Source organism: Plecotus auritus, assembly GCF_963455305.1.
Source record: "Plecotus auritus genome assembly, chromosome: 11".
Lineage (NCBI taxonomy): Eukaryota > Metazoa > Chordata > Mammalia > Chiroptera > Vespertilionidae > Plecotus > Plecotus auritus.
The window spans coordinates 17,632,554-17,657,614 of NC_137777.1; the positions used below are offsets into that span (position 1 = coordinate 17,632,554).

The 25,061-nt window shown below is 37.8% G+C and overlaps 1 protein-coding gene across 7 annotated transcripts in view; it reads left to right on the forward strand.

The window, feature by feature from the left end:
- Positions 1-25,061, forward strand: part of OXR1 (oxidation resistance 1) — a 345,790-nt gene that overhangs the window by 273,331 nt on the left and 47,398 nt on the right. For 5 of the 7 annotated variants that reach the window (XM_080647068.1, XM_080647065.1, XM_080647066.1 and 2 more), the window contains 5 exons: positions 6,076-6,158; positions 7,815-7,922; positions 10,203-10,316; positions 16,316-16,468; positions 23,585-23,769. In XM_080647068.1, the coding sequence (XP_080503194.1) occupies positions 6,076-6,158; positions 7,815-7,922; positions 10,203-10,316; positions 16,316-16,468; positions 23,585-23,769 (643 nt within the window). Of the gene's footprint in view, positions 1-92; positions 436-6,075; positions 6,159-7,814; positions 7,923-10,202; positions 10,317-16,315; positions 16,469-23,584; positions 23,770-25,061 lie in introns of those variants that run through there. The other 2 variants (XM_080647069.1, XM_080647067.1) reach the window with 1 other exon arrangement.

Below are 25,061 nucleotides of genomic sequence, written 5' to 3' on the forward strand. Positions count from 1 at the left end.
GAAGAAAAACTTTTCAAAACTTCTGTCCAACTTCTGTCTCCCCACCCCCCCGGAGCGTGGTTTCCGAATGGTTCGCCCCGGGCCACGCTGGGGACGCCCTCTCCCCTCCCCGCCCCCGGGAGGAGCGCGGAGCCCCTGTCCCGCGTCGGGTTGGACGCGCCGGCGCCCACTGAGTAGCGGCTCCTCAAAACCCTCCGCCGCCCTCGGCCCTGCCCCGGCCGCGGCCCCGCGGCGACATGGACTACCTGACCACGTTCACGGGCAAGGGCGGACGCCTTCTGCGGGGTACGGCCCACCGCCTGTGGGGGCTCGGGGGCGGCGGCGAAGCCCGGCAGGTGTGCTTCGAGGACTACCTGAGGGAGCCCGCCCAGGGGGACCCCGGGTGCGGGTCCCCGCCCCACCGGCTCTCGGCGCCGTCCAACCCGGAGGGACCTGGTGAGCCCAGCCTTCCCTTTGCCTCCCGCGTGGCTCACCGGGCTGAGGGCTGGGGGCGGCGGCGGGCTGGGCGGGGGTGTGGCCCTGGCCGGCTCCTGGCGGGAGCGGGCTGGGCCGGGGTCGCGCGCGGGGCGGTGAGCTGGGACCCGGGTGGGAGGGGAGGACTCGGTGTGCGCGCGGACCGGACACTTGCCACCCTCTGTGTCGCAGCTTTTCCTGCTCCGCGCTTCCTGCTTTCTCCACCTGGAGTGGGCTTCCTTTACCCCGCCAAGTATTTCAAGGGCTGATCCCTTCTCTTTTCCCTCCCACGGGGAGGTGGATATTAAACTAATTATGACGCTCGCCTTTTCCGTCCGGGAGACCTTAAGATGACCGCTGTGCCTCCCTATTTTGGGTTTGGGGCAGTGTTTCTGATGTTTGCCTCTGTGAGGGTTCACTTCAGCACTTGGTACTATAGAAAAGAAAATGCTTAACTTAAACTGGAACCTAGTTGATCTAGTATCAAGTATTTTGCTCTCCTTATTTTTTTTTTTTTTTTTTTTATTCTTGTATCATGTGTTTGGAAAGGGTGTATGTTGCCTTGAGGTGGAAGGAACCTAGAAACTTTTTTCTCAGTTGCCATTTATATTGACTGCTAATGCTGGTGTACCATTCTTTCAAAACAAATCAGTCATAATGGTATGATATTGATAGCTTGTGAATTTTTAAAAGCGCTTGTTGAAGTCTTAGCACAATGCATATGGCAACCTTTCCAATGTTGTTGGTTTCCTCTCGGTGATGTTCAACCTTTTTCATCTCATGGCACACACAAACTAATTGCTAAAATTCTGCAGCACACCAGAAAATATGCTTTTTGCCAATCTGACCAAAAAAAAAAAAAAATAGGTATAGTTTTGATTCATTCACACCAGGCGGCTATTGTGTTGGCTGTTGTCATTTTTTTATCTGACAATCTAAAGGAAAAGAGGCCAGTGCCCCTGACTTAAATAGTCAGGTATTGCACGTTTTACAATTTTTTGTGGCACACCTTTGAAAAGCCAGGCCCTTCCTTCAGTTCTTGACAATGTCCTGTGTAATCTAGCAGTGTTTCTTGTACAGACTCTTCACCACACGTGCAGATTGGCTGCACTCTGGTACCCAGTTTGTTGTTACTGATCTTGCCGCTCACCATTTCTGTTCAGTAGTGATGTTGGTAAGTTTTCCCATGGACAGATTATAAGGATGGACCAGATATGTACCCTTGACAGGGAATCGAACCTGAGATCCTTTGGTGCGCCGGCAGATGCTCTAACCACTGAGACACGCTGGCCATACTGGTTTTCATAGCGGCTGTCCCAGTTTACATTCCCACAGCAGTGCGGGAGGGTTCCTTTTTCTCCACAGCCTCTCCAGCACTTGTTGTTTATCTGTCTCGTTGATAATAGCCATTCTAACAGTTGTAAGGTGGTATCTCGTAGTTTGATTTGCAAGTTTCATTCTTTCCCATGTGGCTTTCCAATTTTCCCAGCACCATTTATTGAAGAGACTTTCTTTTCTCCATTGTGTGTTTTTGGCTCCTTTGTCAAAAATTATTTGCCCATATGCATCTGGCTTTATTTTGGAGCTCTTGGTTCTTTTCCATTGGTCTTTGTGTCCGTTTTTCTGCCAGTACCATGCTGTTTTGATTACCATAGCTCTGTAGTATAATTTGAAGTCAGGTAGTGTGATTACCTCCAGCTTCAATCTTTTTTCTCAGGATTGCTTTGGATATTCAGCAAGATCTTTTGTGGTTCCATACTAATCTGATAATTTTTGTTCTGTTTCTTTAAAAAATTACATTGAGCCGAAACCGGTTTGGCTCAGTGGATAGAGCATCGGCCTGCAGACTGAAGGGTCCTGGGTTCGATTCCGGTCAAGGGCATGTACCTTGGTTGCGGGCACATCCCCAGTGGGAGGTGTGCAGGAGGCAGCTGATCGATGTTTCTCTCTCATCGATGTTTCTAGCTCTCTATCCCTCTCCCTTCCTCTCTGTAAAATATCAATAAAATATATTTTAAAAAAAATAAAAATAAAAATAAATAAAAAATTACATTGAGATTTTGATGGGGATTGCATTAAATATGTGTGTGTGTGTGTGTGTGTGTGTGTGTGTGTGTGTGTGTGTATGTGTATTGCTTTGGATAACATGGCCGTGGTGTATACCCACTAGATGCCAGTGGATTGATTCTTCCAATCCATGAATGCAGAATATCTTTCCATTTCATTGTGTCTTTTCATTTTCTCTTAATAATGATTTGTAGTTTTCAGTATATAGGTCCTTTACATCCTTTATTAAGGTTTTTCCTAGGTACAGTATTTTCTTTTGGTTGCAATTACAGAAGGAATTGTTCTTTTCATTTCTTTTTCTGATGTTTTATTGTTAGTATATAGGAAAGCATTGGATTTTTGCATATTGATTTTGTGTCTTGCAATGTGACTGTGTTTGTTTATTGTTTCTAATAGTTCTTTGGTGGAGTCTTTAAGGTTTTCTATATATAGAATCATGTCATCTGCAAAAAGTGACACTTTTACTTCTTTCTTCCCAATTTGAAAGCCTTTTATTTCTTAATCTTGCCTGATTGTTCTGGCTAGGACTATGTTGAATAGGAGTGTTGAGAGTGGGAATCCTTCTCTTAATTTTAGAGGAGAAGCTTTCATTTTTCCATCATTGTGTATGATACTAGCTGAGGGTTTGTCATATATGGCCCTTATTATCTTGAGGTACTTTCTTTCTATACCCATTTTATTGATCGTTTTAATCATAAATGGTTGTCACATATTACCAAATGCTTTTTCTGTATTGATAAGATCATATTATTTTTATCCCTTGTTTTGTTAATGTGAAGTATTAGAATGTGTCATAGAATCTTGATATATTAGCTTCTAGTCTTTTATAAGAAACATTTATGCATGCTAATTATAAAGAAATCATACTTTGCAAAGATTAAAGTTTAAAAGGTCACCTCTAATCCAAACATCTAGAGATGCTATTAATATTAGGGTAAGCAACATTGTCAAGATCTATTTTATGTATATACGTGTATAGAATAATGGGTAGGTGGTTAGAAGATAGGAGTGCATGAAAGATAGTTGTTTGCCATTAGAAAGAATTTCCTAAAATGTGTGTCTAAAATGAAGCAGATCCTTAAAAAAATATTAAGAGGTTGGTATTATTGTGACATTCTTGCTTCGGTTTTAGGTGGGATATTTTTACCTTTGATCATAAAGCAAGTTTCAACAATTTAAAAGAGTTGAACTTTTTTAGAGTATTTTCTTTCACCACAGTACACTTAAGCTAGTAATCAGTAACTAAAAGATAAATTTTAAAAATTGTCATTCTCTAAATAGCAAAAGAAGAAATTAGCGTAGAAGTTGTAAAATACCAGTATTTTGGACTGGATTATTAAAACACAGTATCAAAACTTACTGGAACCAGTTTCGATGGGAATTTATTGCTTTAGATTACATATATAAAGTCTCTGCTTTTGGTAATGGTGGAGTAAATTCTAACTCCCTTTTTCCATTATGCCACACTAATCCTATCTCAGGGAAACTTATGCATTCGTTTATCTGTCAGATATTTATTGAATACCTACTGTACGTCAGGCATATTGGGTGCTAGGTATATAGTGGGGTTTCTCAAGCTGACAGTATTAACATTTGAGAGTACATAATTTCTTTGTTGTTTGATGACTGTCGTGTACATTGTTTAGCACATAATGTTTAATAGTATCCATGGTCTGTACCCTCTAGTTGCCAGTGGCACTCCTCTAATTATAAACAAAAATGTGTCTCAATGCCCTTACTTGTGAAGTGGGGATAAAGATGACATCTACTTTGAGAGTTGATGAATTATATAATTATATAATAAACTAGAGACCCAGTACACGAATTTGTGCATGGGTGGGGTCTGGCCAGCCTGGCCCCAATCAGGGCAGATCAGGGCCGGGCCTGTGGAAGAGAGGAGATGGTGGGAGGTTGGCTGGCCAGCGCCCCCTGATCGGCCCCATCAGGGCCTGGCTGGCTGGGGGGAGGGGCCGCGGGGAATTGGCTGGCGGTCCCTGCCCCCTATTGGGGTAGGGGGGTGCCAGCCGTGGTGAGGGGCTGTGGGTGGTGGGCGTTCCAGTCGCTGGCTTTTTATATATATATAGATAGATTTGCAGTACTTAGAATAGTGCCTGGCATATACTAGGCACTTGATAAATGTTAACTGTTATTTTATTAAATAAGTAAAAATATAGTACAGGATATTTTATAACTTTGAATATTTTCAGTTTGTTTTAAACTTAAAACTGTGAAAAGTTGGTATATTAGTTTTCTTGCTCTGAACTGCACTCTATGGTGAATTCTTGACAATGATAGAACAATTGCAAACTTCGTTGTGATTAAATGTTTAATGAATTCTTGGGATATTATGAAACACAGATTGGAAAACTGCTGTTAGGCAAAGTAAGTGTAGATTAATGGTTACTCCTAAGACAATTAAGGAAGGATATATATTAGTTAAAAGTAATCTGTATTTTACTTTGCTTAAAAAGTTTATAAATTGCAAAATTGGGAAATGTTTTTTACTTCCTCTGCTGTTTATGAAACAGCAGAAATTTTTATTTAAAACTTTATTTAACATGGAGGGGATAGATGGTGATGGAAAAATAAAGTAAAAAAAAAACCTTTAAAAATAAAATTTAAGTATATACTAACCATTTTGCATTCCCACCATGAATGAATGAATGAATGAAGAATACCTCTTTTTCTATAGCCAAACAGTGTAGTCAAACTTTTGAATTTTTACCAGTCTGATAGGTGAGAAATGGTATTCAGTGTAGTTCACATGTGCATTTTTCTAATTATGAGTTAGATTGAACACATTTTTATATGCTTAAGGGCCATTTTTATGTCCTCTTATGAATTCTCTGATCATATCTTTTGCCTGTTTTTACATCTGAGAGTTTTCATCTTCCCCACCACCCCCCTCAGTCACAGTGTTTAAGAGTTCTTCAAATACTTAGGACTAATTTTTTAGACTTGATTTTGTTAACTGTATATATACTAGAGGCCCGGTGCATGAAATTCATGCACGGGTAGGGTCCCTAGGCCTGGCCGGCGATCAGGGCGGATCGGGGCCTTCCGGCTACCGGCCGGGGCCTTCCTTCATTCCGCGCCACTCCCTGGTGGTCAGCACACGTCATAATGAGTGATCAAACTCCCAAGGGGACACTTTGCATATTAGCCTTTTATATATATGGATATATATATATATATATATATATATATATATATATATATATAAAATCTTCAAATAATCTGTTTAGATGTGTTGAAGGAAGCAATACATATTTTAGTTTTTTATAACTTCCTTCCTGCTGATAGTTACTTATGTTTTTAATTTATTTCCAATTATTAGTATTGCATACTGGTCAGTTACTACAGCAAGCAGGGAGGAAGTACATTTCTTTTTTGACAGTTGATTATATTTTAGAGCATAGAATCCCAGGGAACAAGCTGTATTACTAGTGAATCTCATACATATCAGCCCATTGAGCTCTATTTAGCAGTCTTTGACATGTCTCTGAAAGGAACATAAATTCAGTAGGGTTTTGTCTCTTTTTTTTCTTTCCCCAGATACTGGCCAAAAGAAGAGCCTAGACAAGAAAGATGGGAGACGAATGTCTTTTCAGAAACCTAAAGGGACTATTGAGTATACTGTAAGTTGTTTGCAGTTTAAAAAGCTGATTTATCTATGCAGTAGTCTTAGTAAAATATTCTTTGTCCTTCCAGGGTTAATTCTTGACTGTTTTCTATGAATCATTAAAATTGAACCAATTATCAAAACCTTAAATTATCAATTTAAGTATTTTAAAAAGGTTAGGACCAGATAACTTAGCGTAGAATATTTACTATCTAAAAAATCGCTTATTAAAGCATATTATAAACTTAAACTAAGTGTGTTTGTACTTTCTCTGTATGCTTGAGAAATTTAGAAAATAAGTTCAAATAGTAAAATATTGGGTAATGTAATTTGATATATTCATTAGTGTTTATTAAGGCATAAGATTATAGGCATGAAGCATAAGATATTATCTACAGATGTAACCATGTGATTGTGCAGAATTGTTAACGTTTAGTTGATTTTGAATTCAGGAGTTTACCATTCTTTGTTTTGGTGATTCAATAAAATTTGTATTATCTGTAGCAAAGTTCAGTTCAAATTAAGAGCCATTATTTTGTAGGGAAAGTTAATTTCAATTTGAAATTATTTTTTTTCTTAATGTTATAAATGACCTTTGGGATATAATCAAGTATTGACCAGAAAAGTTAAAAAACATCCTCTAGCAGGTCTTTGATTAGTCTGTTAGTCTTTTTTAAATTTCTTAATCCTTTATTTCATATGTCAAATCCTAAATAAAAGTGTAATTCTAAAACTAAGGTTTTTTGTCTCATATTCTTATTATAATTTCTTAAATATTCATAAAACACATTTATATAAAATTTAAAAGACATAATTTTTGTATTGAGGAAAATATATATCCCTATATTTAAAAAAAAATAAAACTTTTAATATCACAATGTACTCTCAAAATGTGTTTATTCTAAAATATTTATGATCTAGCTCAGTGGTCAGCAAGGCTCGCGAGCCACATGCAGCTCTTTGGCCCCTTGAGTGTGGCTCTTCCACAAAATACCACGGCCTGGGTGAGTCTATTTTGAAGAAGTGGCGTTAGAAGAAGTTTAAGTTTAAAAAATTTGGCTCTCAAAAGAAATTTCAATCGTTGTACTGTTGATATTTGGCTCTTTTGACTAATGAGTTTGCCGACCACTGATCTAGCTTAAATGCATTTCCAAATCACTTACATATAGTATAAACTTACCTTGTACTTTAGATAGCTTTAAAGTTAAAATTATTCATCTGTATACATATATACACACACGTCCACAGACACACAATGTTTTGGGTTTTTTTAGAGAGGTGAGGGAGATGGAAAGTTAGAAACATTAATGTGAGAGTGAAACATTGATTGGCTGCCTCCTGCAAAGAAATAGTATATTGGTTTAAAGTCTTTGTAAAATAAGAATCACTTGTTTGTGTTTAGTAAATTATATTACCTATTTTCAAATTTTTTCAAGTAGAGGCTCACCTGTAATTGTGATGTATAATGATAAAGCACATACCCTACATAATAGGTTGAAATCATTTGCTAAAAAAACTGAATTTTTTAAGTTATCCTCTTTCCAAAGATGGAAATACTACTTGTTCATCAAATGTAAGATTGATCCATAAACATATTAATGATCACTAAACCTCATAGTTTCAGTTTTTCTGTTTTAATGGATTAAAATAATGTATGTTTTCTTTTAAACAGGTTGAATCAAGGGATTCCTTGAATAGTATAGCCCTGAAATTTGATACAACACCAAACGAACTTGTTCAGTTAAATAAGTTATTCTCCCGAGCAGTTGTTACTGGACAGGTAGGTTTTTTTCCATGCATTTGTGTTTAGAAGCATTAAGTAGCAAGACAGAAAGTATTCATTACAACATAGCTAATAATATAGAAAACTTAAGAATAATAATTTTATGCATGCTTTGAACAAATCAGATTGGCTCCAGAAGAGAAAATTAACTGTCACTTATGTCCATACTAGAGGCCCAGTGCACGAAATTCATGCATGGGGCAGGGGGGTGTCCCTCAGCCCAACCTGCACCCTCATTAATCTCAGACATCCCTCTCACAATCCAGGACTGCTGGCTCCCAACCTTTCACCTGCCTGCCTGCCTGATTGCCCCTAACCACTTCTGCCTGCCAGCCTGATCACCCCATAACCACTCCCCGGCCAGCCTGATCGATGCCTAACTGCTCCCCTGCCAGCCTGATTGCCCCTAACTGCCCTCCCCTGCTGGCCTGGTCACCCTAACTGCCCTCCCCTGGAGGCCGGGTCCCCCCCAACTGCCCTCCTTGCAGGCCTGATTACCCCTAACTGCCCTCCAGTGCAGGTTTAATCGCCCCCAACTGCCCTCCCCTGCCGGCCTGGTCACCCCTAACTGCTATCCCCTGCTGGCTTGGTCCCCCCCAAACTGCCCTCCCCTGCAGGCCTTGTCCCTCCCAACTGCCCTCCCCTGCAGGACTGGTCCCCCCAACTGCCCTTCCCTGTAGGCCTGGTCCCCAACTTCCCTTTCCTGCAGGCCTTGTCCCTCCCAAATACTCTCCCCTGCAGGCCTGATCCCTCCCCCGCAACTTCCCTCCCCTGCAGGCCTCGTCCCCCCCAACTGCCCTCTCCTGCAGGCCTGATCACCCCCAACTGCCCTCCCCTGCAGGCCTGGTCCCTTCCAACTGCCCTCCCCTGCAGGCCCGGTTGCCCCTGACTGCTCTCCCCTGCTGGCCTGGTTCTCCCAACTGTCCTCCCCTGCAGGCCTGGTCCCTTCCAACTGCCCTCCCCTGCAGGCCCGGTTGCCCCTGACTGCTCTCCCCTGCTGGCCTGGTTCTCCCAACTGTCCTCCCCTGCAGGCCTGGTTCCCCCCAACTGCCCTCCCTTGCAGGCCTGATAACCCCCAACTGCCCTCCCCTGCAGGCCTGGTCCCTTCCAACTGCCCTCCCCTGCTGGCCATCTTGTGGCGGCCATCTTGTGTCCACTTGGGGGCGGCCATATTGTGTGTTGGAGTGATGGTCAATTTGCATATTACTCTTTTATTAGATAGGATGCTTTTTTCTTAATACATATTGAAAATAATTGTGATTTGTCTTTTAAATTTAGTTTTAAAGAGCTTTTTAAATTATCCAAAGCAATACATGATAAAAAGAATTCAGACATTTTTAAAGGTTAAGTTATCCTATCTCAGATACCCAGTTTCTTTTTAAAGAAACAACCACAGTTACTAATTTGTATCCCCTTCCAGAAATATTCTAGCCCTTTAAAAATATTTAGTTAGTTAGTGAGTTAGTTAGTTAGTTAGTTCTCAACCAAGGATATTTTTCCATTGATTTTTAGAGAGAGTGGAAGGGAGGGAATGAGGGAGAGAGAGAGAGACAGACAGACAGAGACTTCTATGTGAGAAAGATATACCGATTAGTTGCCTTCTGAACGCGCCCACAACCGGGCTGGATCGAACCTGCAACCCAGGTTCCTGTTCTTGACCTATAATTGAACCCTCAACTCTTAGGTGCACAGGAAGATGCTCTAAACCCTGAGTCACACTTGATAGGACTTGTAACCTTATTTTTTTATTTGACTTTGGCTTTGGAAAATATTTTATATAAGCACAGTACAATCTCAGGTTTTTTTTATGTCTGGAGTGTTGTGCTATATTTATATACTTTAACTAGACATTGTAAGCTTTAGACTATTTCTCTGTTTTGCTATGCCCACTGTAGGGAACACTCTTGTACATATCTTTTTTTATATATATACAGAGATTTCTATAAAGTCCTTGAAGTAAAATTGCTGTAATAAAGAATATGTGCATTTAAAATTTTGCTAGCTACTGCAAAATTGTTTTTTAAGAGGAACTCCCATAGTATATAACAATTATTGTTTCCCTACCCTATTCCTGATAGTATGTATGTATTATCAAACGTTTCTTAATTGAATTTAAATATGTGTTTTCTTATTTTATTAAAATTATGTTAAAAACATTCTTTTAATCTGAAGATTTTTATTTTTTTCTATTTGTTGCTAAAGGTCATGGTACTTGCTAATAAAACACTATCTGCTTGTTAATATTTCAGTTTGTGTGAATGTTTTGTTTTCTTCCAGGTTTTATATGTTCCTGATCCTGATTATGTCTCCAGTGTGGAGAGCTCTCCATCACTAAGCCCCATAAGTCCCCTGTCACCAACATCATCTGAGGCTGAATTTGATAAGGCCACTGTAAGTGTCCCTACTTTTCAAAGACAGCTGTGAATAAATCTCACTGTACATGTATATATCATCATGTTTTTTAAATCCTACTTTGACTATTGTAGAATAAAATTTTACTTTTTACTTAAATTTGTAGATCCCAGTTTTTAAAGTGAAACATTCTTATTAAATTAATTTACTGTTGGTGGTGTTGGTCCAAGGATAGTTACCAATTCACTCTTATAAATATCATGTAATAATTTAACTAAGGATGAAGTTTTGCCTAACATATGTTAGAATATCATGATAGGAAGTCCATGTTCAATTTTATTTTCTATGAATATTTATATAATACTTAGAACTCTTGAGTTCTTGACATACTACTTTTAAAAAATAATTTATTATCATCTTAATCATTCTTCTGAGAATTCTAAGTAATTAATAGTGGATTAATTTAGAATTTTTAAGGAATGTATGTTTTATGTAAGTTATTTTACAAATGAATTTCAAGGAACCAAACTGTTAGGGCTTTGGCCAGTGACTTCAGCTGTGAAAGAATTCACAACTGAGAGGAGATAGATGTAAAGAGGAAGTTTATTTTACCTTCCTGGGAAGAGCTAGTCCATTGCTAGTCAATACAAGGGCAAGAAATAGATGGTGGCTCCCCCTTTTAAAGCCCTGGCTGCAATTGCTAGGTAATAAGGAAGGGAGTGGGATTTGGGGGCTAAAATTGAGCAGATATGGGGGGGTGGCTATCTTTGAAAAGTTTGTTTGCTTATTTTAGTCTGGGCAGATGTCCTAGGGAGGTGTCTTTATTAGCATCTTCACAAGCCTGTAAATATTCTTAGAGCAAAAGTTACAAGAGTTTGAAAGGGGGGCAGTTTTGTTTTTTTTTAACTCTCTGGCATCGATTTCCCTGGAGTCATGAAAACCACAGGGAGGAGGGGTATGCAAGGTGGTAGCCTTGAAAGTAGCTTATCTTGTCTTGCAGTTTGAACAGAGGTGCTATTTGAATCAGAGGAGCTAACAATCTTGGTGTTTTATTACCAGGTCCTTCTCATAAATTGTGGAAGGCTACAGCAAGGAAAAAGGCCTTTTTCTTGCCCTCACACTCACACAAACTTTATTTATAATGATTTTGAATAAAATGTCTCTGAAAGGAATTATATTTTTGTGCCTTTCTATGTAAATTAATACTAATTAGAATTTCCCATTTTTATAATGACCTAACAATTATGTTCCTATATAAATGGTTCTCCTCGCCCTCCATTAAATGGCTTTACTTATGAGAGAATCTTCTCTGTTGATCTGCTGACTTTAGACCATTTTCTTCTCTGCCCCACTTTGCACTGTAAGTTTAGGATACCAAATAGCATGCTAGTAATAAAACACAAATTACTCATTTTAATTTGCCAAAGAAGCTTCAGAAAGCATTCAAGTGAGCTTCAGAATCACTGCATTAAGAATCGGAATTTATAAACAACTGTTGGGTGTGAGTGACTATGAGGTAAAAGTTATATTCTCTAAGAAGTGCCTGTGGTTTCCAGAGGGAAGGTGATGAGGTAGTAAAGGGTAAAGGGGGCCAAATGTATGGTGATAGAAGATGATTTAACTTTGGGTGGTGGGCACACAATGTAATATACAGATCTTGTCTCATAGAAATGTACACTTAAAACCTATATGATCTTATAAACCAATGTCACCCCAATAAACTTAATTAAAAAAATATAAACAACAGTTAAAAGCAGCAACCAGAAATACTGATACTTTGGATAATGTACATGTATATAACTTTTAATGAGGTCTGATTAAGATTCCTCTGAACAACTTGGATCTTTATTTAAAAGAAATGTCCTCTCTAGTGCGATACTTTGAACATTTGCCAAGCTAATCTCCTGTATTCTTTTTGATAGGATTACATTGACAAATTGGGATTGCTGTAGATACTGAGTTGTAGAATTTGAGACTTTGAGGGAACCTCAGAGATCATGTTGTTCGATGAAGTATATATTAATTTAAGGAAAGCATTTGACAATGTACTTGACTATAGTTTTGGTGAATAATACTGTTAACTAGTAGTTAATGCAACTGGATTTGGGAATAACTGGACAGTCATAAAATTTGTTGATAGCTTTGTTCCCACTTGTAAGGGGCCTTTCAATGGCTCTGCATTGACTTTTTCTCCTTCACACATTTTATTTGAAAGGGAAGGTGTGTGGTATTGAACTCAGCCTCACTAGTTCATATGTTGGCAACATGGGTTTGCATCTCAGCTTCATTTTACTCAATGTGCAAGTTACAGAAATTAGCTAATCAAAAGTTTCCCTAAAAAATTAAAGGAATAACAATAAAGAAACATTTTTTAAAAAGACCAAACCCATAGGGTCTCCAGGTACTTGATTATGGTCAAGAAAGGACAAACGGGGCTTCTAAGATGCTTACAGTGTGCTATTGTTTGACCTGGTGCTGATACTAATCCATTTATCTGTACACATATGTTTTATGTACTTTTCTGCATACGTGTTATATTTGACAATAAAAAAGCCTTACAAAGTTGAAAAAAATTCAGGTAATAGTATATACCTTATATGAGTGATTTGAAAATTAAATGAAATGGTCCATATAATACACTTAAATATAACAAGTATTCATAAATATCCATTAATATTATTAATATCTCTTATTTACCTAACTTAAATTAACAGGCTGAGTGTAATGTTATTAATTTGCATCATAAAATGCAAAGGTTGAGAATTTTGTTACCAGAGATGAGTAATTGAACAGTGTCATTCAACCGTTAAACATGAATCTTCAGCCGTGGGCAAACTACGGCCCGCGGGCCGGATCCGCCCGTTCGGCTGTTCTATCTGGCCCGCGGAGCCGTAAGAGCGGAGGGTTCTCTTGCTCTCCCCTCCGCTCCTTTACTTTGAATTTATATTAGTTCACACAAACACCCCATCCATGCTTTTGTTCCGGCCCTCCGGTCCAGTTTAAGAACCCATTGTGGCCCTCGAGTCAAAAAGTTTGCCCACCCCTGATAGATCATCAGGAAGGATAACCCTTACCTGTTCCACCTCTTGGAGGGCAGAACAGAACATGATGGCTGAAGTTTGCATGATTCATGATTAACGTTGCTGCCTGGTCAGGTGTTGCAACACCCTGATTGCTACAACTTGATTGCCCCTATCTGATTCTTCCTGACCATCTTCCACTTTATACCTGTGCTGCTAGTTAGAATCTTTTGGTTGGGTTGTAACTTAATTGGTATACTTAGCCACTTGGTTATCATGGTATGGCATCCCACAGCGTTCATTTCAGTTAGGAATTTTCTGTATTTGCTGTTTGGGTTGGGAGCAACATGTTTTAGTTTGTCAGCTTTTCTGATTTAAGTGTCTCATCAATATGAAAGGGTCTGTCTTGAACTGATTCAATTGGCAGAGAATCTTCGGTCTTTTCCGGAAGTATTTGTCGCCAGTAAATCTTACATCTAAGTTCCAAATTTTCATTATAATATTTTTTTAAACTTTCAAAAACGAATGAGCAAAGAATCATTTTGTGTTATCTTCAAGTTTTCTATAAAATTATTATTAATGTCAATTGTACTTGGTCAAACCTTGTCACAATCATCTTTTGTCAAACCTTCTATCTCGGGCAAGAAAGGCTACTTGCTCAAAGGGGACTTCTGCCTGGTGGTTGGAGATCCCACCCTAAAACACACACACACACAATTCAATATTTAAAACTCATAATTCAATATTTTTAAAAATATAGTATATTAACTATAGATGTTGTTCAGTATTCTGCACTGGTCTGTCCTTCTTTCAAAAAATATCTGTTGAATATCTGCCCAAGTTCTAGGGATTCAACCCTACATTTTAGGAGGGGTATAATGAAGTTTAGAAAGGAAGTATGAAAATTCTCTCCTCATATAGGTTTAAGGATCCATTTTTTAGAGTGAAAGAGTTATGTTAAAATGGATATGTTAAAATGGATAGTTCTTTTCAATATCTTAAAGACTGTGAGATAGAAAAAGAGGCAGGCAGGCTTATTATTTCAAAAGACCAGATCAGAACTATTAGGTATTAGTAACAAAGTGGCAGTTTTTAGCTTAAAGCTCTGAAGAACCTTACTATTGCTATGAAAAGTATTCAATAAGGCATTGTACATTTATTCATAAGGTCTGAAAGGCCTCTGTGGAGGTGTTTGAAACAAAGATGAAAAGGCATCTGTCTAATCTTCCTACATTGTACAGAAAATTGAACTTCGGGAGGAACTGTCAGTTAGTTCTAAGGGGTCAGTGAACCTGGATATAAATATTTTTAGTTAAGTCTAACATTTTTTAAAATTAACACTATAAACAGCAAACTATAGGTAGCAATGGGCATACCTGTGACCTTGTCCCCACTAGAACTCACAGATATTTTCAAATCACTTTTGAATTGTTGTAGATATCATAAAATGTTGTTTATAGCCATCTACTTGAAACTTATAATTATCAGTCACCACTAGTTCTTATATTAATAAAGAAGCATACATATTACTATATCTCCAATTTAAAAATGTTTGATTGCGTTTCAATGTAATTGTTTTTCTTTGTAAACCTCTATTTTAAGTATTAAACAGAACATTTTGAGAAGGTTCATAGGCTTCACTGAGAGAATGGTTCATGGCATCAGAAAAGACAAAGAAGTTATAGCTAATTAATACTTTGTAGAATGGTATTGATAAATTATTTGTAGCTTGAGATTTTATTTTTTTAAAAATATTTGTATTGATTTCAGAGATGAAGGGAGAGGGAGAGAAAGATGGAAACATCAATGATGACAGAGAATCATTGATCGGCTGCCTCCTGCACACCCCACACTGGGGATTGAGCCTGCAACCTGGGCATGTGCCCTGATCGGGAATTGAACCGTGACCTTCTGTTTCGTAGGTGGATGCTCAACCACTGAGCCAAGCTGGCTGGGTGTAGCTTGAAATTTTAAAGGCTCTTTTAGTGTATGGGTTCTGCTAAATTCCTAGGTATCCCAAACAAGCACTCTATTTTTCCTGTGCTCCCAGCACCTAAGGGATATAGTAGATTGTCTTATCAGGACCAGCAGTTTAATTTAGGAGCAACTGAATGTGTGTGTGTGTGTGTGTGTGTGTGTGTGTGTGTGTGTGTGTGTGTGTGTGTGTGGTGTATTTATATGTGTGGAGGTGGGAATACAAGAAATGTAGTTTGTCAGTTAATTCAACATTCTAATGATTCATCTACACTAATAAAAGAGAAACATCCAAATTAACCATCCCTCTGCTACGCCCACCAGCCAATCAGAGCGAGTATGCAAATTAACCCAACAAAGATGGAGGTTAATTTGCATACGCAGGCACACAGCGAAGACTAAAGACAGCTAGAAGGAATCCCAAGTGCTGCAGAGAAGGGAACAAAGCTGCGGAGAAGGGAGCGATGCTGCAGAGAAGGGAGGGAAGTGAGGCAGCAGAGACAGGAGGGCTTCGCTCCCTTCTCTGCTTTGCTCCGGCCACAGGAAGCCCTATTCTTGCAGGAATAGGCCCAAGGAAGCCCTATTCTTGCAGGAATAGGCCCAAGGAAGCCCTATTCTTGCAGGAATAGGCCCAAGGAAGCCCTATTCTTGCAGGAATAGGCCCAAGGAAGCCCTATTCTTGCAGGAATGGGCCCAAGGAAGCCCTATTCTTGCAGGAATAGGCCCAAGGAAGCCCTATTCTTGCAGGAATAGGCCCAAGGAAGCCCTATTCTTGCAGGAATCTTCCTGCAATGGGCCTCTAGTATTTATATATCCCCCATTCAAAAACCATTGAACATGTAAGTGTAAGCTGTGTTAAAAATCTTTAATGAATGTGGAAACAGTGCTATTCTTACCTATATTTTTTTATATAAGAACATTTTGGGCTGACCTCCAGAATATGATGAGAAGGAAGAACACTTATTGAGGGAAGCTATTCATTTGGCTTTAATAATGTGCTTATTTTTATTTAGTTCTCTGAAGTGCCTTTTTTTTTTTTTTAAGAATCCTGATGAAGTGCACCCGAAAGAAACAACTCCCTCGTCTACATTTACTGGTATTCGACCTGCACGAGTTGTATCTTCAACTTCTGAAGAGGAAGAAGCATTTACTGAGAAGTTTCTAAAAATTAATTGCAAATATATTACCAGAGGCAAGGTAACAAATAGTACCTTAAATCACCAACATCAGCAAATGCTTGAATATTTTTTAAAATATTAGTGAACTACTAGTTTGAGTTAGTGTGGCTTCTGCTTATAACAATCTGGTAATCTGTTGCAAATCATTAAAGGCAATGGCATACATAAACGTACTACAAAAAGCTGATATAAAATGACTATTCTTGGGCACTCTTTGAAGTGCTAATCCTTGCAGAGTTAGTATGATATCCAAATAGGAAGATAACTACTATTCATTGAGTAAGTACTATATGCCAGAAATTGTTTTGGTGTTTTAATCATTTTATCAACTCAAAATAGGTGGTCCTATTCCTTCTTCACAGGAAAAAATATATATCAGAAAAGGTTAATGAGTCCAAGGATTCTCTGTCATGGCCAGAATTCAAACCGAGTTTGAATCTGTTTTATGTACCACACCTTGCTGCTTTACACAGCAAAAAATATTGTGTCTGCAGAAGGAAAATAGTAAATTATCACAGGATTGGAAAATAAACTCCAGGTATTGCTTAGCAAGTAACTATGATACCAACTTAAAAAATTATGACTGCCTTATAGTCAAAATTAATAAATTATGAATATTTGAAATACAGGTGTTCAGTTCTGTAAATTTCTACATACTGCTTTAACTGGACCTACATTCTTAATATGTTGTATTTTTATTTTCATTCAGTTACTAATATTTTCTCTTATTTCTTCTTTGGCCCATGGAATATAAGAGTGTTTTAGTTTGTAAACATTTGGGGATTTTAAAAAAATACCTTTTGTTTTTGAGTTCTGGTGTTATTCCATGTAGTTAGATAACATACTACTTTTTAAAGACTTAATTTAAGACTTATTTTATGGTCCAGAATGTGGTATGTCTTGCACTTGAAAACAATGTGTATCTGCTCTTATTGGGAGGACTATTCTATAAATGTCAATTAATTCAAGTTAAGTGACAGTGTTATTCTTCTGCATCCCTATTGATTTTCTGTCTATTCTATCAATTATTGACAGGAGGATGTTAAAATACCTCATGGTAATTGTATATTTTCTATTTCTCCTTTCGTTTCTATTTTTGTTAGGTATATTTTAAAACTTTTTAAATGTTCAAGATTCTTGTATTGTCTTGATGAATTGACTTGTTTCATTCTTGGTAATATTCTTGCCATGAAATCTACTTTGATCAATACTTAGAGTCACTTTATATTCCTTTTGATTGATGTTAACATGGTTTATCTCTTTTGTTGTTTTACTTTTGACCTATGTCTTTATATTTAAAATGGGTTTCCATGCCTTACTCCGAGGGAAGGCGTGGGAGGGCTTACATTAGAATTCACTCTTTGTATTGTACATTCTGTGGGCTTTAACAAAATGTATAGTGACATCAATCCACCATTACAGTATCATAGAGAATAGTTTCATTGCCCTAAAAATTCTCTTTGTTCTGCCTATTCATTCTTCCCACTCAACCCCTGGAAACTGCTGATCGTTACTGTCTTCATAGTTTTGCCCTTTTCAGAGTGTCATATAGTTAGAATCATACAGTATGATTGTATGATTTCAAGTTGTCTTCTTTCACTTAGCAATATGCATTTAAGGTCCTGTCTTGTGATTAGATAGCTCTTTTTAAAAAAAATTGCTGAATAATAATTCACTGTGTGAATATTATACATTCACTGACTGAAGGACATCTGGTTTGTTTCCAAATTTGGGTACTTATGAAACGGCTGCTAGAAACATTCACATGCATGTTCTTTGTGTAGACGTAAGCTTTTACCTCACTGGGGTAAGTAAGGAGTGCTATTGCTAGATCTAGATCATATGTTAAGATTATTTTCAGCTTTGTTAGAAACTCCCAAAATGTCGTCCAAAGTGGCTGTATAATTTTGTTTTTGTACCAGCAATCAATAAGAGCTGCTGTTGCTCCAGATCTTCACTAGCATTCATTGTTGTCAGTGTTTTAGAATTGTTAGCCATGCTAAATGGTCTTTAGTGGTAAGTCATTGTTTTAACTTGCATTTTCCTAATGACTTATGATATTGAGCATATTTTCATAAATTTATTTGCTATCCTATATCTTTGGCAATTTCTTTGTATTTGAAAGATCTTTTTATTGGGAATAGAATTTTAGGTTGACAGGTTTTTATTTTTTCTCAGAATTTTGAAGATGTTTCTTTCAGAACTCCACTGTTTTCTGGCCTGCATTGTTTCTAAAGAGAAAGAAGTCTTCTGTTATTTTTATATTTGGTGTTCCATACAAAATACAGTTTTTTCTTTTGGTTGTATTCAAGATGGCATGTTTATCACTTTTTGAGCAGTTTTTTACGATGTACCTTGGTGTATTTTTCTTTTTCTTTCTTGCTTGAGGCTCATTTAGCTTCTTGGATCTTTGGGTTTATAGTTTTCATCAAATTTGTAAACTTTTTGACCATATTTCTTCAAATATTTTTTTCTCTCCCGTTCTCTTCTTTGGGAATTCCAATTATGCATGTTTGGGCTGCTTGATGTTGTGTCTCATAGCTCACTCATACTCTGTACTCTTTTGTTTTGGACAATTTCAATTGCTGTATCTTTATGTTCACTAATATTTTTCTCCCTTATCTAATCTGCTATTCTATCTAGTGTATTTTTCATCTCTATAAGTTCAAACTGGCTCTCATATCTTCATGGTGCCTACTTCGCTTGCACAATTATCTTCTATATTCTTGAATATATGGAATATGTATTAAGATATTTTTACATTATATATTCTCTACTCTTAATTATCTATTTCTTAGATTATCCCTGGCAATGTAAATGTTCCTACAGTATACTTTACTATCTCTCATTGGCTTGAGTTGGTATGATCCAGGAATACAAATTGATGTGTGTAAATCTATTTAAAATATTAATCAAAAGATGAGTAGGCTGTGGTTTACATGTAATTACTTATTTAGGTGGCCCATGGTCTGTCTGAACTAAAAGAAATGCTATTCATACTTTCAGACTCATTCCCTTTCTCTCACCAAAATGGTAGTTTTATGTTCTTCAAATTAAGCCAGGTAAATTCACAGAGCTGAGTATGGGATTGGAAGGAGGGTGTGATACCAAATCAAACAGAATTAGTGTTGTTGTTATTGTTTTAATCTTTATTGTTGAGAGTATTATAGATGTCCTTCCTTCCCCCCTCTCAGAAGGCTCCCCTTCACCAAGATGCCACCACACCCCAGCCCTTCACCACCCTATTGTCTTTGTCCACAGATAATGGGTAATGCATATATGCATATAAGTTCTTTGGTTAATCTCTTCCTGTCCCCCTACACTCTGTCCTATGAGATTCATCAGTCTGTTCCATGTTTCTATGCCTCTGGTTCTATTTTATTCATCAGTTTATTTTGTTCTTTAGATTCCTTGTTCTTTTATTTGACTTTTAGATTCAATTGTTGATAGATATGTATTTATTTCCATTTTATTGTTCATACTTTTTATTTTATTATTTTTTCTTTTTCTTCTGTTTATGGAAGACACTTTAACATTTCATGTAATACTAGTTTGGTGGTGATGAACTAACTCCTTTAGCTTTTCTCTGTCTGGGAAGCTCTTTTTCTGTCCTTCAATTCTAAATGAAAGCTTTGCTGGGTAGAGTAATCTTGGTTGTAGGTCCTTGCTTTTCATCTCTATATATTTCTTGCCTCTCCCTTCTGATCTAAAAAGCTTCTGTTGAGAAATCAGCTGATGATTGTATGAGTACTCCCTTGTAGGTAACTAACTGCTTTTCTCTTGCTGCTTTTAAGATTCTGTCTTTGACTTTAACCTTTTTCATTTTAATTTATGATGTGTTTTGGTGTAGGCCTCTTTGGATTCATCTTATTTGAGACTATGTGCTTCCTGGATTTGTGAGTCTATTTCTTTCACCAGGTAGGGGAAATTTTCTATCATTTTTTTTTTTCCAAATAGGTTTTCGATTTCTTGCTCCCTTTCTTCTTCTTCTGGCACCCCCATGATGCAAATATTGGTACACTTGAAGTTGTCTCAGAGGTTCCTTACACATCTTCACATTTGAATTTTTTTTTCCTTTTTTTCTGTTCTGATTGGGTGTTCTTTGCTTCCTCATATTCCAAATCACTGATTTGATTCTTAGCATCCTCTACTCTACTGTTAATCACCTGTAAATTACTCTTCATTTCAGTTAGTGTACCCTTCATTCTGACTGGCCATTTTTTATGTCATTGATGTTTTCACTAAGTTCCTGGATCATCCTTATAACTATTGTTTTGAACAGGGGTGGGCAAGGCATGCAAAATCATTTGGTCTGGCCCTGCCAAAGCATTACGGGTGAGTTCATTAAATGTTTGACCAAAAATAGCAGGATAATTGTTAAGTGGATAATTTTGTATAGCCCATGAATGACGTTATAAATATCTCAATGGCCCTGGTAGAAAAAGGTTCCTCATCCCTGGTTTTGAACTCTGTATCTGGTCCTTTTGCTTGTTTCTATTTTATTTACTTCTTTTTCTGGAGATTACTTCTGTCCTTTCATTTGTGACATGTTTCTTTGTCTCCGCATTTTGGCTGCTTCCTTGTGTTTGTTTCTATGTATTAGGTAGAGATGCTATGTCTCCTGGAGGTAGAGTGGCCTTCTGTAGTAGGTGTCCTGTAGGGCCCAGTGGCTCAGCCTCCCTAGTCATCTGAGCTGGACACTCTAGTTGTGCTTCTGTGTGGGCTGTCCTGTTTTAGTTGAGCCTCGATTGCTGTTGGCGATACTGGGAGGGATTGACCCCTAGGCCAATTGGCTTTGAGGACCAGTTGCGACCACAACAGAAGAGCTGCTGTGCAGGAGATGCCCCTATGGAGCAAGACTTGCTTCAGTTGGGCTTTGATGCTCACTGAGTCCATCACCCCTTAAGAGTGTCGCTCATGGATGTGGTAGAGTTGTAATCTGGCATGGTCTGAAGCTGACCACCTGGTGCACTGGCTCCTGGGAGGTGCAAAGTCAGCTACTGCCTCTGCTCTACCTGGGGCCACTCAGCAAGAGCTACAGAGAGATCTGCAGATGGCTGCTTCTTGTGTGGGGCTTGCAGGTGTCCAGGAGAAGTTAAGCTGTGAACCTTAGCCGGCTGTTGTTAGTGCCAGGCCTGGGGCCACTTATTGAGAAGTATGAGGCACACTGAGGTCAGCTGCTGCTTGTTTGAGAGATTTTAGGACAGGCTATTCATATGGAAAAGCCACTGCAAACAGCTTGGGAGGGGCTATAAAATGGGTGGGGCAGGGTCTCATGGAATCACCAGGGTATGGTGAACAGTGTGGGCCAGGTCGATGGAGACACAGATGTGGCTACTGCCTGTAAGCTCTGTGATGGGAGAGGTCTCAGCCAAGGAACAATGACCTCTGCCAACACTTTTGTCTGGGAGAAAGCTGTCTCCCAGTTCTTGCCCTGATGCCAGATAATGTAGTTCCTCCCCATATGTCCCTGGATCCTTTCAAGCTGCTGCCCTAGTGCTGGAGCTCAAAGGAAGTGAGTCTGAGTAAGTCTGTGCTTGGGCTCTTTAAGAGCACCTACCTGGGACTCCGGCAGTCTCTGTGTCACTCAGCCACAATCCCCGCTGGTTTTTACAGCCCTAAGTTACGGGGACGTCTCTTCCTGGCACCAGAACCCTGGGCTGGGGGCTCTAGTGTGGGACTAGGACCCCTTTGCTCCTTGCAGGGACCTCTGCAGCCAAAATATCCCTCCCAATTAAAAACAGACCACTTGTGAGTATCAGGCTAACTGGTTCCTCACCTCTGCCCCTCCTACCAGTCTCAATGTGGCTTCTTTTTTAATTCTCTAGTTGTAGGGCTTCCATTCAGTTGTATTTTAGGCAATTCTGAATGATGGTTCTTCTGTGGTTTAGTTGTAATTTTGATGTGGTTGTGGGAAGAGACAAATACCACATTTACCCTATTCTGCCATCTTGACCCTCCTCAGGATTTAAGTTTTTCTTTTCCTTAATAGCTTTAGAAAAAACACAAAACAACTTTGAAGTAACTATTTGTTTTATTTTTAGAATTCTGTCTGTCTCTTCATTTTTACACTTACAGAATAGAATATAGTGAATGGGAATTTAAAAAATGGGATCAAAGTATATTTAGCACTTGAATTAGAGTGATTATATCGTTTGTTATGTAAATGTGGAAGGAGTATAGTATAAGCACAGACTGCCTGGATTTTGAATCTTGGTTCTGCCGCTTATTAGGTAGCTGTAGTAATGTATTATTTAGGACTCTCTCAACCTTAGTTTCCTCATATATACTCATCTCAGAGCTCAGTGTAATGATCAAATGAACAATAATGTATATAAAGCATGATACATATAAAACATTCACTACATTAGTTAATATTAGTGGGATCAGCTTCTTATGAATTTTAGTTTGCTCCTTGTAAAATAAGAGGGTTGGACTCTTCATATTAGCATCACTATTGGCATGAATATATTTAAAAATTCATAGTTTTCATAATTAAATTTAAAATGATTACTGGTTATCTTGGAGGTCATTTAAATTACCTAACTTTAGAGATTAAAAAACTGAGGCCCAGAGGCTTTGCTTGCTCAAGATCACATGCCTAGGTAGAAGCAGAGTCAAGTGAAATCGATTTTTAAAAAAATATATTTTAAAAGAGATTGTGCTTTTTTTTTTTTATAATGGATTGAATTGTCAACATTATTTATGAAACCTGCATTGTGTGTACATAAAACTATGTTTGGTACCTCTAGTGAGGAACAACACAAGAAGCAGTACACAAATTAATGTAAAGCATGGCTCATGCCTTACCGGAGTTTACAATCCCTTCTTCCATTACTGAAGTTATCTTGCTGATATAGCTCAGTATTTTACTGAGGCTGCAAACGTTATACCTGACTTGCTTGTTTGAGGGTGAATATAATATTCTTTGTAGTTTTCCTCTGCTAAAGAGGAGCACTTACTGGGGAAAATTTGTGTTTTATTAACATTTCCATGAGAATGCCTTAGTGCTTGAATGTACTGCTTTTCCGTATAATAGATGGACTTATAACAGGAGAAAGTTAGTAAAAATAGCTAGAATACTTTTTGAAAATTTAAACTTCGAAGATTAAACATTATTTTCTTTTTACCTTAGGGCACAGTCAGTGGTGTGCTACTAATTACACCAAATAATATAATGTTTGATCCACATAAATCTGACCCCTTGGTTCAAGAGAATGGCTGTGAGGAATATGGGATCATGTGTCCAATGGAAGAGGTGATGTCAGCTGCAATGTACAAAGAAATTTTGGATAGCAAAATAAAGGAATCCTTACCCATGTAAGAGTGTTTTTTATACCCCTTTGCAATTTTATTGCATTTAGATAATTGATTGACCTTCATCTAATACTCTTTAAGTATTTTTATTAGTTTTATTTTAGCTGCTTTTCATTTTCTTAATAATTAAAAAATATATGTAATGTTGAAAGGTTTCTTCTCAGTGCACTTAGAATAGTTAAGAGTGTTTTAGGTTTATATTTTTATATTTGGTTGGAGAACCAGATATTTAAAAATAACCGTTAGTACTCATTTAATACCGTGTATACCACCTTTTTTTTTTTAATTCAGACATACCATTCAGAATTCTGAATTATCTATATGAGTAATTGAATGTAATAAGTAATCAAGGGTAGTTTTCCAACTTTTCTATCTCTCTGTCTGTAAAATCGGGCGTGGGATTTGGGGAGGTCACATGAGCAAAGACCTGACATTGCTACAACCAGAGCAGCTTGTTTTTTTAGTTACTGATTTATATGTTTATATCCGTCTTTCTCAGAAAAGTGTGAAATATAGGGGAGAAGATCCACAATTGCACAATTAAAAGAGTTAACCATGGAATGTGTGGTTATCTGATTGTGATTCGGGTAACATAGGTGTGAGACTACAGGTCAGCACAATCTTTCTACATAATGTGCTTGATCAAAGGAATGACTAGAGAAAAGGGAGGAATAAGAAATAAAAAGAGAAGGTAAAAGGTAGGTATATAAAAGAAAGAAAGAAGTAGAAAGGAAAAAAAAAATGATACGTAATGAAAAAGAACTCCCCCATTCCTCCATACTGATTGTCAACAGTTTAAAAACTGCCCTCACTTTAACTGATCCTGAGATATATATCCTAGTATTAGCCCACAGGAATGATGAATGCTGTTGTAATATTAACCTTGTGGGATAGAACTACTTACAAAGGAGGAGAAGAACAAATTATTTCTGTTTCTGAGGCAACCTGCATGAGTTTGTTATGATACCTGTGGAGAATAAAGTTTCTTATTAAAAAAAATCTTCATTACACCTTCCACTCAATAGATATTTTTCATGGTAAACTCATCTTTATAGATGCAGATAATTACTACGATATTCTCTAGTGTCAGTTATTTTTATACATCATTCAAAGTCAGGTTCAGCAAATAACCATTGGAGTAGGTGGAGGGATAAGACAAAAGTGAAGGAATGAAGGATTAGATTTTAAAAAAAACAAGATTATATATGTGGTATATATTGTCAGTCATTGCTAAGATCAGCTTCCTGCTGTCCTGCTTTTCCATTTGTATTATGATATTTGGGATTCTCTTGTGC